We start from the raw sequence: 14952 nt of genomic DNA, 5'->3' as shown, positions 1-14952 counted from the left end.
TGTAAAGCTTACAAACTATTTCAGGGTCTTCCATTCAATTATCACAATTACCTATTGAGAAAACACATCGTATTATAGTTTAGACCAAGACATATAGAAACTATTCTCACAATATAATTGAAATTGAAATAAAAAGAGAGTCGCACTCTTGGTATTGCGGCCCTTGCCGGACTACCGAAGGTGAGCTGTTTTTTTTTCTGAAATAAAAAGAGGCATCATTTTCAAGTGGGAGGCCATTCTCCACTAAAAATCTCTCCTTTTCACCCACAACAGCGTTCTGCTGCAACTCTTTAGTAGTTGTCATTCCAACTTTACCAAACCAAATCCCAAATACATAAAAAGCCCCACAAAACCACTTCCAAATCTTCCAAATCCGCCAATCACCTTTTTCCCATTCTGTAACTTCCTTTTCATTTTCAACTCCTTCCCAGTTACATATTCCATTCTTTCCAATTAATCCCATCCATTTTGCTTTATTTACTTTGCTTTAGTTATAGTCAAATAAAAGCGACAAAGAAAAAGCCAAAATCTTGTTCGTCATGCCCAATATGCTTTCCTGAAAAACCAGAAAAGGAAAAAGAATGGGTTGAAGAAATTTGGAGCAACAAGAAGAAGAAAAACGGTGTCGTGTTTGGTAGGAGAAGATGGTGATAAGGAAATTAGGCAAGTATGAAGTAGGGAGGACAATAGGGGAAGGAACATTTGCCAAAGTTAAATTTGCACAGAATACGGAAACTGGTGAAAGTGTTGCAATGAAAGTCCTCGATCGTAGTACCATCATCAAACACAAGATGGTTGACCAGGTCTATCCCTATTTCTTCTTCTTTTTTTTTCTCCTTATTTTTTGAATTTGGAATAATTCGAAAAATGAAGAAACCCAGCTGGATAATCCTTCTATTGAGCTTCATGTTTCTTATATTTAAAGTGCAAAGTGTTTTCCTTGCTTGGAAATGAGTGGGTGGTAACTGAATTGGAAAGTGGAGTGATTATTCCTATTAATTATATTTAGTATTTTTTAATTAATTTCTTGACTTGTTGTAGCCTTTTGATTTTATCAATTAATGAGTTAGGTTTTTGATTAATGGAATCAATGCAATAAATTGATTCTCCCATTTAAGTCAATTAGTAAACGTACTTGAAATTTTAGTTAATTGTTTCTCTACATCGTAGAGAGGCTTTTAGTTGTTGTTTAGGATGTTATTTAACTGACCCTGCCATCTTGATTGGGTGATTTACGGCAATTTGTGTGACTGCAAAGCAATTGAGGGGACAATGTTAGCATAAGAGTGAATTCGGTTGAAGAAGGAAATAGACATTTAGCAGCTTAATGAAGATCTCTTATGGTAGCAAATCAAATTTGAGGACTTCTATATATTTTCCTTACCTGATCAATAGATTCAGATTAGCTTATAGATCATTCTCGAGAATGTATACTCGGTGCTGCTAGGTAACAGTCCTGCTATGTTAGAATTGGTCGTAGTTCAAGAGTCCAACTTCATTAAAAGAAAAAGTTAGAAGAGTCCAAGTCTTCTCTTCGAATGTCAATTTCTAAAGCATTTTGTTCTGTGCATATAGATTTGAATCGTATAAACTTGTGTTATAGCGGCAGTATTTCTGTTATACTATAACTGATTTTTTCTGTTGTCTAATAAGAGGTTTCTGCATTGTCATCTTGCAGATAAAGCGGGAGATATCCATAATGAAGCTTGTTAGACATCCATATGTAGTTCGATTACACGAGGCATGTGCCAAAAGCAAGAGCCTTTGGCTTTTAGTTTCCTGAAATTCATAGTCTGTTTCATTTTAGGTTATCCGTATTGGTATTTGGAAGATTCTCTATGCTGCTGATATAAATAAATTTTGCTGTCAGGTTATAGCAACCCGCACGAAGATCTATATTATCTTGGAATTTATTACAGGCGGTGAACTGTTTGATAAAATAGTAAGTCGTACCTTAAAATGGACTAAGGAGATATTGCAGATTTTTTTGCTTAAGCATATATTTTTCTTTGACTGATCTTTGGTATGCATTTGTAGGTTCACCATGGGCGATTAAGTGAAGCTGAGTCCCGTAGATACTTTCAGCAGTTGATTGAAGGAGTGGATTATTGTCACATCAAAGGAGTCTATCATAGAGATTTAAAGGTATTTGTTGATAGAAATGTAAAATTGAGATAGCAAGTTATTACGCATTTAAATAAAAGTCTGACCTTTTTGAAATTTCTCAGCCTGAAAATCTTCTGCTAGATTCCCAAGGAGATCTGAAAATATCAGATTTTGGACTTAGTGCTTCGCCTGGTGAAGTAAGATCCCAAGGCTCTACCTTTTTTTTTTTCTTCTATAAATAGAACCTTTACAATTTTAGCAAAAGTCTTTATCCCAAGGCTACTAACTGCTGTCAATAATGTTCTAATAGGGAGTCAACATTCTTAAGACAACATGTGGAACCCCCAACTATGTTGCACCAGAGGTTAGTTACACAGTTTCCATTATAGTAGCCTAGTGGTACATGTATATCTTGGACGAGTAGTTTGATCAATAATGTGGATCCTTTACTTTTATTGTCGATTAAGATTCCCTTTTTTGTCCTTGCTATTGAACTTTTACTAGGTTCTTAGTCACAAAGGTTATGACGGTGCTGTGGCAGATATCTGGTCCTGTGGTGTCATCCTTTATGTTCTGATGGCAGGTTATCTCCCCTTTGATGAAGTTGATCTCACTACACTGTATGCGAAGGTAGAAGCTTTGCATTTTCAGGGTTGTGTACATAATGGAATTCCTACTCTTATTTCAGCGCAATACAACAATAACAACGACCCAGTGAAATCCCACGAGTGGGGTCTGGGGAGGGTAGTACTTACGCAGCAGACCTTACCCCTACCCGTAGGGGTAGAGAGAAATGTGACATGATAATCATGCTGGCATTTTCACATTTCACCACAGTAAAAGAAGATTATTGTGTAGCAAAGTTTTAATTACCAACATGTATATATTTTTTTTGCAGATTGAAAAAGCAGAGTTCTCCTGCCCGTCTTGGTTTCCGGTTGGAGCAAAATCACTTATTCATCGAATTTTAGACCCAAATCCTCAAACAGTAAGTACTTAATGAGCGAATGTACACGTCTTAAATTGCGCCCGTAAACATATTTCGTTTTGGAAACTTATCCGTCAAAAATAAATTTACCTATTGGATTTGTACAAGATTGAAACTTATCCGTTCTGTTAGTATTTATTAACAAACTTGTCAAATAAAAGCAAGAAAGGAACTTTAATGTAAATCCTTTTCCTTTTCACCCCTCTTCTTTCCCCCTCTCACAAATGAAACCACATTGCTCTCCTTGGCACTCTCTCCACTATGCTTTTGGGTATAAGTCAAATTTCATTACTATAGAGCTAGATGGGGTAAAAAATATGTACTAGCTGTCTATGTGACTTAAAGCAAGTCATCCACTGCTTCGTATGTTTAAGGGTGCTTCAATCTACTGTTATGTGTCTTTTGAATGAGAAACAACGTTGAAAATGAATGAAAGAAAATTAACAACAAAATAGAAGGAAGAAAAATAGACAAATGTGCTGGTTCTAGGGAAGGAGGTAGAAAGAGAAAGTGAATGAACGAAAGAAAGGAAAAGCAGAGTGCTTCACATTTTGTTTATATTTCTTGCGTTTTTGCTGAAATTTCAGTTTTTAATGATGATCTCCATTGTCATGGACCAAGGCAACATCCAGTAACTTCTTCCTTTTGGGTTTCACCTTTAATCTTTATTCTTTGTACCGTCACCATCACTGACAATATCCAAGTGTTTGAACGATCTTTTGTTCATTTAACCTTTTTCTGTATGATTCTCCTTTTCTTTGTCTAACATTCCTGTTTTATCTTTACATTTTCTTCCCGTCATAGTACTAAAATCTATATCTATATATTATTAATAGTAGAGGAAAAAGCCCTTTCCTTAAGCCAAGTGGCAACCTTAAAATTAGCCACATGTAACATATTAACTAATAACTAATTCAGCCACATGGCATAACCAGAAAAAGCCACATATAACTTATTTCTTAATTAATTAATAATAAATAACTAAATCAAAATATTGAAAATTTTACTATATAATACTTAAAAATATTAATAATAAATTTAAATAATTTATTAATTTTCAGTATTAATTTAAAATAATATATTATTTATATCAAGATTAAAAAATCACACATTGATCTATATTATATTAAAGGATATAAATGGGTACTGATATTAAATAAAGAGGAAAGTTAATGAAGGCCACATGAAAACATGAAATACTATATATTAGATAACGTAATAGCAATAATAAAAAATTCAAGTTCATTTAATATTAGAAACATAAGGGAAAGATGATTTGAACTTGAGATTAGATTAAAATTATGGTAACAACTTTCAAACTCTGGATATGACCACAAAATTAAAGTTTTACTAGATTAATAAAAATAATAATTGGATAACAAATGGAAATTTTAAGAGTACAAAATAAATGTCTCATGTAAGTAATTTCGTAACGAAAATAAAAGTTAAATTTGTATCCTGAAATTAAAAGAGAAAGAAAATTTAACTGCACATGATATAAAAATAATTATAAGAAAATACAATAGATTTAAAATATAATAATTGAAAAACTTATGTATTACTCCCTCCGTTCTAATTTATGTGAACCTATTTGACTGGGCACGGAGTTTAAGAAAAAATGAAGACTTTTTGAATTTGTGGTTCTAAACAAGTCAAAAAGGGGTTCAGAGTATTTATGTGGTTATAAAAGCTTCTCATTAAGGATAGAATTAGAAGTTTAGGCTAAATTGTTTCCATATTTAGAAATGGGTCATTATTTTTGGAACGGACCAAAAAGAAAATTAGTTCACATAAACTGGAACGAAGGGAGTAATATTTTAGACTAATTCAAAGTTATAACTTAAAATAAAATGTGATACTACATATTTTGATTATATTATAAAATACTAATATAAAAAATTAATTAAGGGGTAAAAATATATAAAGAGAAAAATAGAGATAGTGTGAGAATATTTATACTTTGAATTAATTTAATGATAAGTATATTAAATAATTAAATATTACTCAAAGAATATTATGATAGATTTAAATGATGAAAGAGCTCTGTGTAAGAGGATAAAGTATAAAAATACATTAAATGTTAGGAATAAATATTTTATATTTATATATAATTTTCAAAGGGTATAATAAGCAAAATATTAATTCAATTGGTAAGCTAATAAAAGATCACGTGAAAATATAACAATATTAAATAATAAATAATACATCAACTATAAGCAAAGATTAAATAGAGATTGTTTTGATGAAAATGTAGAAGGATAAGACTTATTCGACTTTGAGGTAAAACATAAAGTGGTAGTAAGAATTTATTAAAACAATATGCTCAAACAAGACATTATAATGTGATATGTTTAGCATTATTTAATATTGATCACAGAATAAAATGCAAGTACTAAGATTAAGGGGTTGGGTTGTTACAAATATATATAAAAAAAAACATGTTATCCAGTACGAAATATGGAAAAACAGTTTCATGTCCTGCTTCTTAACTAATATCTAATAATTGTATGTAATTTTTATCCGAAAGGTTTAAATTTTAACATAATTTTCATATAATGCAAATAAACTAAATCATAATTTGATATTTGTCCGCGCATCGCGCGGATACTAATACTAGTATCAATAAACGTAGAACAACTCAGAAATACAAGAAGGGAAGAGAAGAAGAAAGGAAGAAGGAGAACTTATTGGATAGTAGCTAGGGATGACAATGGGGCGGTGCGGGTGCGGGTGCAGGGCGGTGCGGGGTAGAGAGTTCGCGGGTGTGAGGCGGGGCGGGGTGGGTCGCGGGTTAGAGTTTTTTTACAAAAACTTGAAGATCTAAAATGCTAAGGGCCCTTCTTCTAAGCTAAAATTAAACCCCTTTGCAGCTATGATAAGAAAAACGTGAAATTTGAATTGATTGTCCACAACAAAATTATAAACGAAGTATTGAAAAAACTTATAAGTAGTGATAGGTGAGAACCCACGATTTATTGGTCTAACAAGATAAAAAAATTATTTGTTCTAAAAAAAATCACACGTTTTTAACTTGAATTTTCTTTAACTTTAAACATCTCATTTACTCTTAATGACATGCTAATAATAGAAATGTAATAACATTTTAAAATCATAAGTTCAAAAATTACATTCTGATCATGCATCGCCATATGAAATGCAAAGCAGAAAACAATCGTTTAAGAGGGATAGTAGCTTTGATGTGCCAGTTCAGATTTTACTATGCTAATCATATCATTTCTTCTTGTGAGCGTGATGTAACCATTGAAGAAAAGCTTCCCTGCTGACTTCTTTGTTACTTGAAGTAGGATACCTTTAAGCTTAAATAAAGAAGGAAAATTGGATGTACTTGTAGCTAGTTCTCCTATTTAAATTAATACTAAATAGCAGAAAAGGAAAAAAAATGTACTATCAAATTCTCTCGAAAAAGAAAAAAAATTGAAGAGTTAATGCGGGGTGGGTTGAAAACAGAAAATTATGCTTTGCGGGGCGAGGCGGGGCGGGGCGTGTTGAAGTTTTGCGGGTATACGCGGGTGTGCCCGCAACCGCCCCGCCCCGTCCCATTTGCCATCCCTAAATTAGTAGCTGGCCATTGCAGAATGGATGGGGGGTTCATTTCAAGGAAAAGAAGGATTTAAAAGGAAAAAGGATTCTCTTTAAGTCTTTATTTCACCGTTTTATTTAACTGACTCGTTTTTAAAGTTTAACAGAAGTGCTAATTTTTTGATGGCTTCTTGAGTTATTTATTCTTTAAATTATCGTTGTATTCTCTTACTTGACTTCATGTTACTTTTGGGTTGTTTTTGGAGTGAAGTAGCTGTATTGAGGTTTAAGCGTTATACAGTAATATTGATCATGAAGAGAAATTGGTCTTTTACAAAAGTTTACATCTTTTTATGATGGTTTATTTCTTAGAATATCCTCTTACTGATATCCTGCTATTTTGTGCAGCGTATTCGGATTGAAGAGATCCGTAATGACGAATGGTTTAAAAAAGGTTATGTTCCCGTCAAAGCTATGGAGTATGAAGATGTCAATTTAGATGATATTAATGCAGCTTTTGATGATACAGAGGTTGGTAAGGCTTTGAATTACTGCTTTTGATATATAAAACATTTTGCTGTTCAACTGGGATTTTAAGTGAAATCTTCCCAAGTCTTGCTTGGTGGCAAGCTGGTAAGGATCTTCCCTGAAACATCAGTTTATACTTGTTTACTGCTGAAGTGGAATGTCCCCTTATCATTATGTTGAGAATGTAACTCTTTAATGTTGAGTAATAAAACATATTGGTGCTAACACTTGTATTTTGAGGATGGAAATAGTTTCGTAAAGGTGCTTTCAATATCACTTTTTGCATTATTCGGAATCTTGCTGAAAATTTCCTTCGAATAAACAGAGTATATGGACCAAAAAATCAAAGAAATTCAGTTTGGTTGAGATTTTAGGGAGTGTTTGGTATAATGAAAAATATTTCCAGGGAGGTTCTAACTATTGATTGTTTATGTTGTTTTTGTTTGCTTTTCCTCCCTTTTTATGGCATCCTACAATGTCTTATAGGAGGAGAGACCCAATGAGCAATGTGACAATGCGGATGCTGGGCCTCTGGCTCTGAATGCCTTTGACCTTATTATTCTCTCTCAAGGATTGAACTTATCCGTATTGTTTGATCGCGGGCAGGTATTAGTTCTGAAACTTCTACCAACTTGACCATTCACAATGGAGCTCTGGTTGTTATTCTCGTTCATATGAATCAGAATTATTATAGAATACATTAACATATTTATCAACTACTATACATGGTGCTGGTCCTAGTTGCTTTTTATTATTAAGGTGCTGGTCTTCAACTTAGATAAGTGAAATGTGGATGCTGGCTTTGCAGGATACAATGAAGCAGCATCAAACCCGCTTTCTTACGCAGAAACCAGCAAAAGTTGTTTTATCAAGTATGGAAGTTGTGGCACAATCCATGGGTTTCAAGACCCATATCCGCAATTATAAGGTAGACCAATACCCTTTCTTTATTAATATAAGGGGGCATCTCGAGCTTCACTTGGGTTTATTGTCTTTGTTCTTTTCTTTAAGTTTTCTGCTGCAATTTTCTTGGAGAATTCGTAAGGTTAGTCTTTTTGTGCATGTATATCGCAGATGAGGGTAGAAGGTCTGTCCGCGAACAAGACTTCACATTTCTCTGTAATTCTGGAGGCAAGCTTACATGTTACCTAAGTTGTTTCAAACTGTGTGGCAAGCTAAATGTTTATTATTCAACAGGTGTTTGAAGTTGCTCCTACATTTTTCATGGTAGACGTTCAGAAAGCAGCTGGCGATGCTGGTGAATTCCTCAAGGTTAATTCTACCTCATGGATGGATATATGATATTTTTTATTCCAAAACATTCTCTTTGCTTCTTAGCTTATCGAAAAATGATTACATGCAAGTGCTTAGACTAATACCTACCGTGTTTTACAGTTTTACAAGAACTTTTGTGGCAATCTGGAGGATATTATCTGGAAGCCATCAGATGAATCGTGCAAATCAAGGGTTACAAAAACAAGGAGTAGAAAGAGATGATATTCGTGTTAAAGAATCTGTTTGTAATTTTGTGTTTGTATGAAGTTTACAGCATGTTGTAAACTTTAAACTTTTATAGATTGACATCTAACCTTTGAAGCCAGGATAGGCTGTGAGTACTCTTTCTTTTATAGTCGAGCCAAGTGAGGGCTAAAGCTCCAACGCTTTCCCCAGGTTTTGTATCATTAATCATTTCTATGTGGTGACGATGTATCATCTTAGAGCAAAAAGTAAACATACAAATACTTTTAGAGAAAAGTTTGTCAAGTTGATAAATTTGACCAGCTTCTGCGCAACATTTCCAACCTTATAATACCGTAGTTCTTAGCAAACCATGCAATTTTCTGGTTTCATGAAATTTATGTTGTGAAAGCCATGTTCTGCCCGACACCTGAGCTTTAGCAACTAAGTCATTTCCGAAAAATGTTTTCCAACCTGGACATCAACAATACGAGTTTTTCTTAAGTTTCTTACAGTTTTTATTCTTCTCAAGTTTCTTTACTGTTTTTCGTTTGGAATTTTCAGTCATTCCAATTCGGTAATCCCAGGTTTTACTATCATTGAGGCGAAAAGGAAAAAGAAAAACAACAAAACATCTCTCAGATGTCATATAAATCAAAAGATGGCATGAGAAACCTTGAGCATAACTGATATAAATTGGAATATAGAAAAGTATGGAACTCAATATGCTGGGATACCTGCTGCACCACATTAATCCAAAAAAATTAATATAAGCCACTTTGTTATTCTGATTTTCCTTTCAAATGACAAGTTACATGATCTAAATTCTGTAGACGTTATGACATTGCGTGGAATTAGAGAACAGATACTTCACAAGAAAAATGATAATCAAGAGAGTAAACTAAGCCAAGGCTTTGAGAAAGAATTAAACAAGACTACCAAAATCGCCACAAGAGCAGTGTCCATTTACAAATTTGTGCAGCCTTTTACTATCTCTAATGAGGATTTTTCTTGAAGTTAGCTGTGAGATGAATTTCATAAAGCTGTGGCAATCTCTACACATGCTAATACTCTTAATAACTCGGATGGGTGCAGCACTTGGTGTGCTCAGCAATCCAAATGCAACAGCCAACTTTTCACTGTGTCGACCTCTAGGAAAAGCTGCTTCATCATCTTCTTCAGTTCGCAGCTCCAAAGTTGTCTGTAACTCAAATCCCATAGTACTTGCTTTGTCATCCAAATCCCTTAAGAAGTTGTCTATATTTTCATACGGAGGATTCAACCGATCACCTGTTCTAAATGAATGAACTTTCTCCCTGATGCTGATCCAGCTCCAATCCTTTAGTTTTCCAATTTTTTCATCTTTCATTAACTTTCTCACCCTGGAAACATCCTTCCATCTCTCCGCTGAGAGGTACATGTTTAACAACAAGAAGTAAGCCTCTGAGTTTTTCGGATTCAGGTTTAGTAGTTGTTCAGCAGCATAAAAACCAAGCTCTGATTTCCCATGGCTTCTACAGCCCGCTATTAAAAGTGACCATATAAATTCGTTAGGCTCAAAATCCATCTTCTTGACGAAATCAAAAGCTTCATCTATCCTACCTAACCTCACAAACATATCAATCAAGCATGCATAATGGTCCATCACGGCCTTAATTTTATACTCCTTTTTCATCATGTCGAAATATGCCAATGCCTCTTCAACTAGTCCAGCATGGCTACACGCAGAGAGCACACCCACAAATGTAACCTTGTTTGGTCTAGCTCCTACGAACCTCATATCCTCAAAGAGCTGCAACGCCTGTTTAGAGTAGCCATGTTGTGCGAAAGCTATAATCATAGATGTCCAAGATATCAAAGTTCGCGTAGACATCTCCACAAAAGCTTTACTTGCCCTGTCAATGCTTCCACATTTACTGTACATGTTAACTAGGGCAGTTCCCACTACAACATCAGACAAAAAACCGGACTTAATAACCTGAGCATGAATTTGCTCCCCTTGTTCCAAAGCAACCAAACTACTACATACAGTTAACACACTTGAGAAGGTGAATAAATCAGGCTTCATCCCTGATCGATGCAGTCTCAGAAAAGTGTTCAGTGACTCAATACCACTGGAATGCGCATTGATGATACCATCCTCGGCAAGATCCATCATTTGAGCTAGACCTGCAATCATTGCATTCCATGTAACCAAACTAATTGTGTCCATTTCATCAAACAGCTTTTTTGCCTCTATAATCCATCCATTTTTCAAGTATAAGTACATAATTGAATTCATTACTCGTAAATTAGAACCATACCCTAGTTTAATGCTCAAAGAATGAATTTGTGATCCCATCTTTAGAGCCTGCATTATGCAACACATGCTCATTACGCTTGTCAATGTGAACTCATTAGGCTCCACATTCGCGCAAAGCATCTCAACAAAAAGGCTTAATCCGATTGCAGAATCCCCATTATCTCCGCAGGCAGATATAGCTGTTGTCCAAGAGATCACATTCTTATCAGAAATCCTCCGAAATGCTTTAACAGCAGATTCCAGATTGCCGCTTTTGCAATACAAGCTACAAAGAGCATTGCCAATACTTGTATCATCCTCAATTTCATACTTTACCACATACCCATGAATCTGTTTTCCTAACTCGAAATCAGCCAACAAAGCGCAAGCTTTGAATGCAACACCTAATGTATAATTCGTGGGAAACCCACCTACTTCCAACATTTCCTGAAACACATTAATAGCAACCTCCGGTTGCGCATTGTGAACATAGCCAGACATCAACGATGTCCAGGTAACGACATTTCTTTTAGGCAAATTATCGAATACCTTACGTGCACTATCCATAGTCCCGCACTTTGCATACACATTAACTAAGAATGTCATGAGAAACAAGTCCTTATAGATACCCATTTTGATAATGTGGGCATGAATTGCTTCAGCTTCTGAAACTGAATTATTCTTGATACATTCTTGCAGCAGTGGAACATAAGCAGCTGATTCTACTTTCTTTTCACCTTCTTTTATCAGTGAAAGTGCTTCTCTGAAATCAAGATTGAATGGGTCCAAATCTTTATCCAAAGTCATAGGACTATGATTTCTCTATCATACATTAAACCAGAAAAAAACAAAGCAAAAATAGCATGAGCACTTTGACATAAATGAAAATTTTATTACTACTTAATTCAAGCAAGTAGTAGTAAGTTAATGAAATAAACTAAAGAGGCCAAAGAACTTACCTTTTCTAATGGTAAAGAAGTGACTGTAGATTTCTTGAAATCAGGTTCGAGCTTAAGGGTGCTGCCTACTATAACTGAAGGCAGAGAAGACATGATTTCTGTTGAGTATAAAAGAGGAAAAATATTTTGATTTTAGTTCATTGTTCTTTGGTTATTTATCTGAATTTTGAAAAGAAGAAAGAAAATGTTATCTTTACAGTTTTGAGGTGTTTGGATGAAATTGAACTGAAAATCCTAATAAGGGAGACCGGTAGAGATTGATTTCAGGGAGTTATGTAGACCCCACTAACAAGTTATGGGAAAACGGTTTGGGGAATTAATCTTTAGCGGGAAATTCACAATTTGTTAACGACGTTTGGTCACACTTGTACGCAAGGGTACAACTGCATATAACAATAGAAAAAAGTAAACTCCTACAATCAATTAAATTATTCTAATTCTTTACCGTCAGTATATATAATTTAAATCCAATTTACAATAAAAATATCACGACCCAATTTTCCCCTCCGTATGACGTCGTGATGACACCTAGTCTCTACAACTAGGTAAGCCTAACATTTTTGCGGAATAATGAAATAAAAATATAAATTTAACCAACTATTCAAAAATACACAACAAATTCCAAAACCCGGAACACCATGAATCACAAACTACAGAAGGAAAAATCTAGTGTCTCTATACATCATAATCTACCAAGAAAAAATACAGAAGATAATGGACATGAGGAAGAGTAGAAGGGGACTCCGAGATCTGCGGACGCGGCAGATATACCTTGAAGTCTCCAAAGATGTCCCGCCTCACTGATAGTGCGGCTGATAAGGTTCACCTGGATCTGCACACGAAAAAATATGTGCAGAGAGTAGCATGAGTACACCATAATCGGTACCTAGTAAGTGCCAAGTCTAACCTCGGTCGAGTAGTGACGAGGTCAGGTCAAGGCTCTACTTGTAAATATATAATAAAACAATATAGAGTGTAATATCGCAATAAAATAAAAGCTAAAATTTAACAACAATGAAATCATAGAAGGTAACAACTTAGTACACAGAAACACAATATGGGATCTCCCGAGATACCGTCTCGTGGTCCCAAACGTAAATGTGCAGGGGGATCTCCCGGAATACCGTGTCGTAGTCCCAAAGTAAATATGCAAGACATGGGGATCTTCCGGAATACCGTTCCATAGTCCCAAAGTAAATATGCAGTACATGGGGATCTCCCGGAATACCGTTCCGTAGTCCCAAAGTAAATATGCAGCGCGAATGATAGAAATACAACTACATCACGAAATTCTTACAATTTAGACTAAGTACCAGTCAGGGAAGAAGCGAAAAATTCACTAAGCATGTTGCACATAATTCACATAAACAATTAAGACACGTAGACATGTTGTATTAGACTAAACATGATAGCTACACATATTGGAATAACTCAATTAAGAATGAAAATAGATTAGTACTCATTAAAATGGTATAACTCAAAATAACAAGAAAACATGTTGCTGCTCAGTAAGAAAAATTGGGTTTTTACTACAACTAGCCTGTGTACGTACTCGTCACCTCATGTACACGACGCTCACGTATCACAATAGTTCCAAATCTTAAGGGGATTTCCCCCACACAAAGCTAGGCAAGCCACTTACCTCGAACCAAGCTCAATCAATCGGTCACAATACCTTTTCCACAAATATCCGGCTCCGAATGGTCCAAATCTAGCCAAAAGCAATTACATATCATAAATATAACAATAATAGACTCATCTAATTAACGAAATTAACATTTTAACGAAAATTCCGAAATTAACTCAAAACATCGCCTGTGGGGCCCATGTCTCGGAATTGGGTAAAAGTCATAAAATACGAAATCCCGTTCACTCACGAGTCTAACCATATTAAATTTACTAAAGTCCGACACCAAATGGTCCTCCAAATCCACAAATCAAACTTCCAAATCCCTAACCTCCAATTCCCAATTTCACCTTAAATACACACTAACTAGGTGGAAAAATACATGGGGAAGAAAGATTATTGCTCAAAAATAAGCACAAGGGACTTACCTCAATAAATATCTCGAAAATTCTCTCAAACATCGCCCTAAACCGAGTTGCAAAGTCCAAAAATGACAAAAATCGCGAAGCCCTTCGGTTTTATCCACTGCCAGGTATTTCCGCACCTGCGGAGCCTGGGCTCGCACCTGCGGGTGCGCTTGTGCGGCAAAATGTGCGCATCTGCGCAAATCACTTACCCCCTCTGCCTTCGCACCTGCGGTGAAAGGGCCGCACCTGCGCGTGCGCGCATGCGGAAGTCCCTTTCGCTTCTGCGGACATTGCGCACCTGCGATGACCCTAACGTATCTGCGGACATCGTAGATGCGGAATTCACCTCGCACCTGCGACCCCTGGCACTCCTCCATTATTCCGCTTCTGTGCTTGCTTCTCCGACGTGCGATCAGGCACCTGCGGTCTCTCCACCGTAGGTGCGAAAATGACAGATGCCTGAAGACTTCAGCAGCAACTCAAATCCAACTTTTGATTTGTTAAGCACTCGAAACTCACCCGAGAACCCCGGGACCTCAACCAAACATACCAACCAATCCTAAAACACCATAAGAACTTATTCGAGCCCACATATCACATCAACTAAAATTATGAATCACCCTCCAATTCAAACTTAAAGAACTTGAAACTTCAAATTCCTACAATCAATGTCGAAACCTATCAAATCATATTCGAATATCCCCAAATTTTGTACACAATTCATATTCAACATTACGGACCTACTCCAACTTTTGTAATCGGAATCCGACCCGATATTCAAAATTTCCACTCCCGGTCCAAAACTCCAAAAATTCAATTTTCGCCAATTCAAGCCTAAATAAGCTACGGACCTCCAAAATACAATCCGGACACGCCCCTAAGTCTAAAATCATCTAACGGAGCTAATAGAACCGACAGAATTCCATTCTGGAACCATCTTCACACAGTTCCAACTACGGTCCAAATTCTAAGACTTAAGCTCTCATTTAGGGACCAAGTGTCCCAAAATACTCCGAAACTCAAAACCAATCATCCCGGCAAGTCACAATAGTAGAAAT

At 35.7% G+C, this 14952-nt stretch overlaps 2 protein-coding genes across 3 annotated transcripts; one reads left to right on the top strand and one right to left on the bottom strand.

Annotated features, from left to right (window-relative positions):
• Window positions 1-235: 235 nt before the first annotated feature.
• On the top strand, window positions 236-8917 carry LOC104108260 (CBL-interacting serine/threonine-protein kinase 8). Of its 2 annotated transcripts, XM_009617249.4 has the most exons (14): window positions 236-803; window positions 1679-1741; window positions 1871-1942; window positions 2038-2145; window positions 2229-2303; window positions 2417-2470; window positions 2611-2736; window positions 3005-3094; window positions 7043-7165; window positions 7649-7768; window positions 7971-8090; window positions 8237-8293; window positions 8360-8434; window positions 8558-8917. In XM_009617249.4, exons 1-14 carry the CDS (start codon window positions 645-647, stop codon window positions 8657-8659), a joined length of 1344 nt encoding a protein of 447 aa, XP_009615544.1. In that variant the 5' UTR covers window positions 236-644; the 3' UTR covers window positions 8660-8917. The 2 variants fall into 2 exon arrangements, 1 of the variants encoding a protein (XP_009615544.1); XR_011415585.1 differs by lacking the exons at window positions 8237-8293; window positions 8360-8434; window positions 8558-8917 and having other exon boundaries at window positions 471-803; window positions 7043-7267; window positions 7971-8021.
• Window positions 8918-9533: 616 nt separating this feature from the next.
• LOC104108259 (pentatricopeptide repeat-containing protein At4g14850-like) lies at window positions 9534-12086 on the bottom strand. Its single transcript, XM_009617247.4, has 2 exons — window positions 11861-12086; window positions 9534-11723 (listed from the first exon to the last, which is right to left on the bottom strand). Exons 1-2 carry the CDS (start codon window positions 11951-11953, stop codon window positions 9546-9548), a joined length of 2271 nt encoding a protein of 756 aa, XP_009615542.1. The 5' UTR covers window positions 11954-12086; the 3' UTR covers window positions 9534-9545.
• Window positions 12087-14952: the final 2866 nt, after the last annotated feature.

Source organism: Nicotiana tomentosiformis, chromosome 4, assembly GCF_000390325.3.
Source record: "Nicotiana tomentosiformis chromosome 4, ASM39032v3, whole genome shotgun sequence".
Taxonomy (NCBI): Eukaryota; Viridiplantae; Streptophyta; class Magnoliopsida; order Solanales; family Solanaceae; genus Nicotiana; species Nicotiana tomentosiformis.
This window is presented reverse-complemented; position numbering and strand designations above follow the sequence as displayed.

Coding starts and splice junctions, on each gene's coding strand:
- LOC104108260 (XM_009617249.4), top strand. CDS start 645: ATGGTGATAAGGAAATTAGGCAAGTATGAAGTAGGGAGGACAATAGGG. Junction 1,742..1,870: donor ATGTAGTTCGATTACACGAG/GCATGTGCCAAA, acceptor TTTTGCTGTCAG/GTTATAGCAACCCGCACGAA. Junction 2,304..2,416: donor TTAGTGCTTCGCCTGGTGAA/GTAAGATCCCAA, acceptor ATGTTCTAATAG/GGAGTCAACATTCTTAAGAC.
- LOC104108259 (XM_009617247.4), bottom strand. CDS start 11,953: ATGTCTTCTCTGCCTTCAGTTATAGTAGGCAGCACCCTTAAGCTCGAA. Junction 11,724..11,860: donor CTTCTTTACCATTAGAAAAG/GTAAGTTCTTTG, acceptor AATGTATGATAG/AGAAATCATAGTCCTATGAC.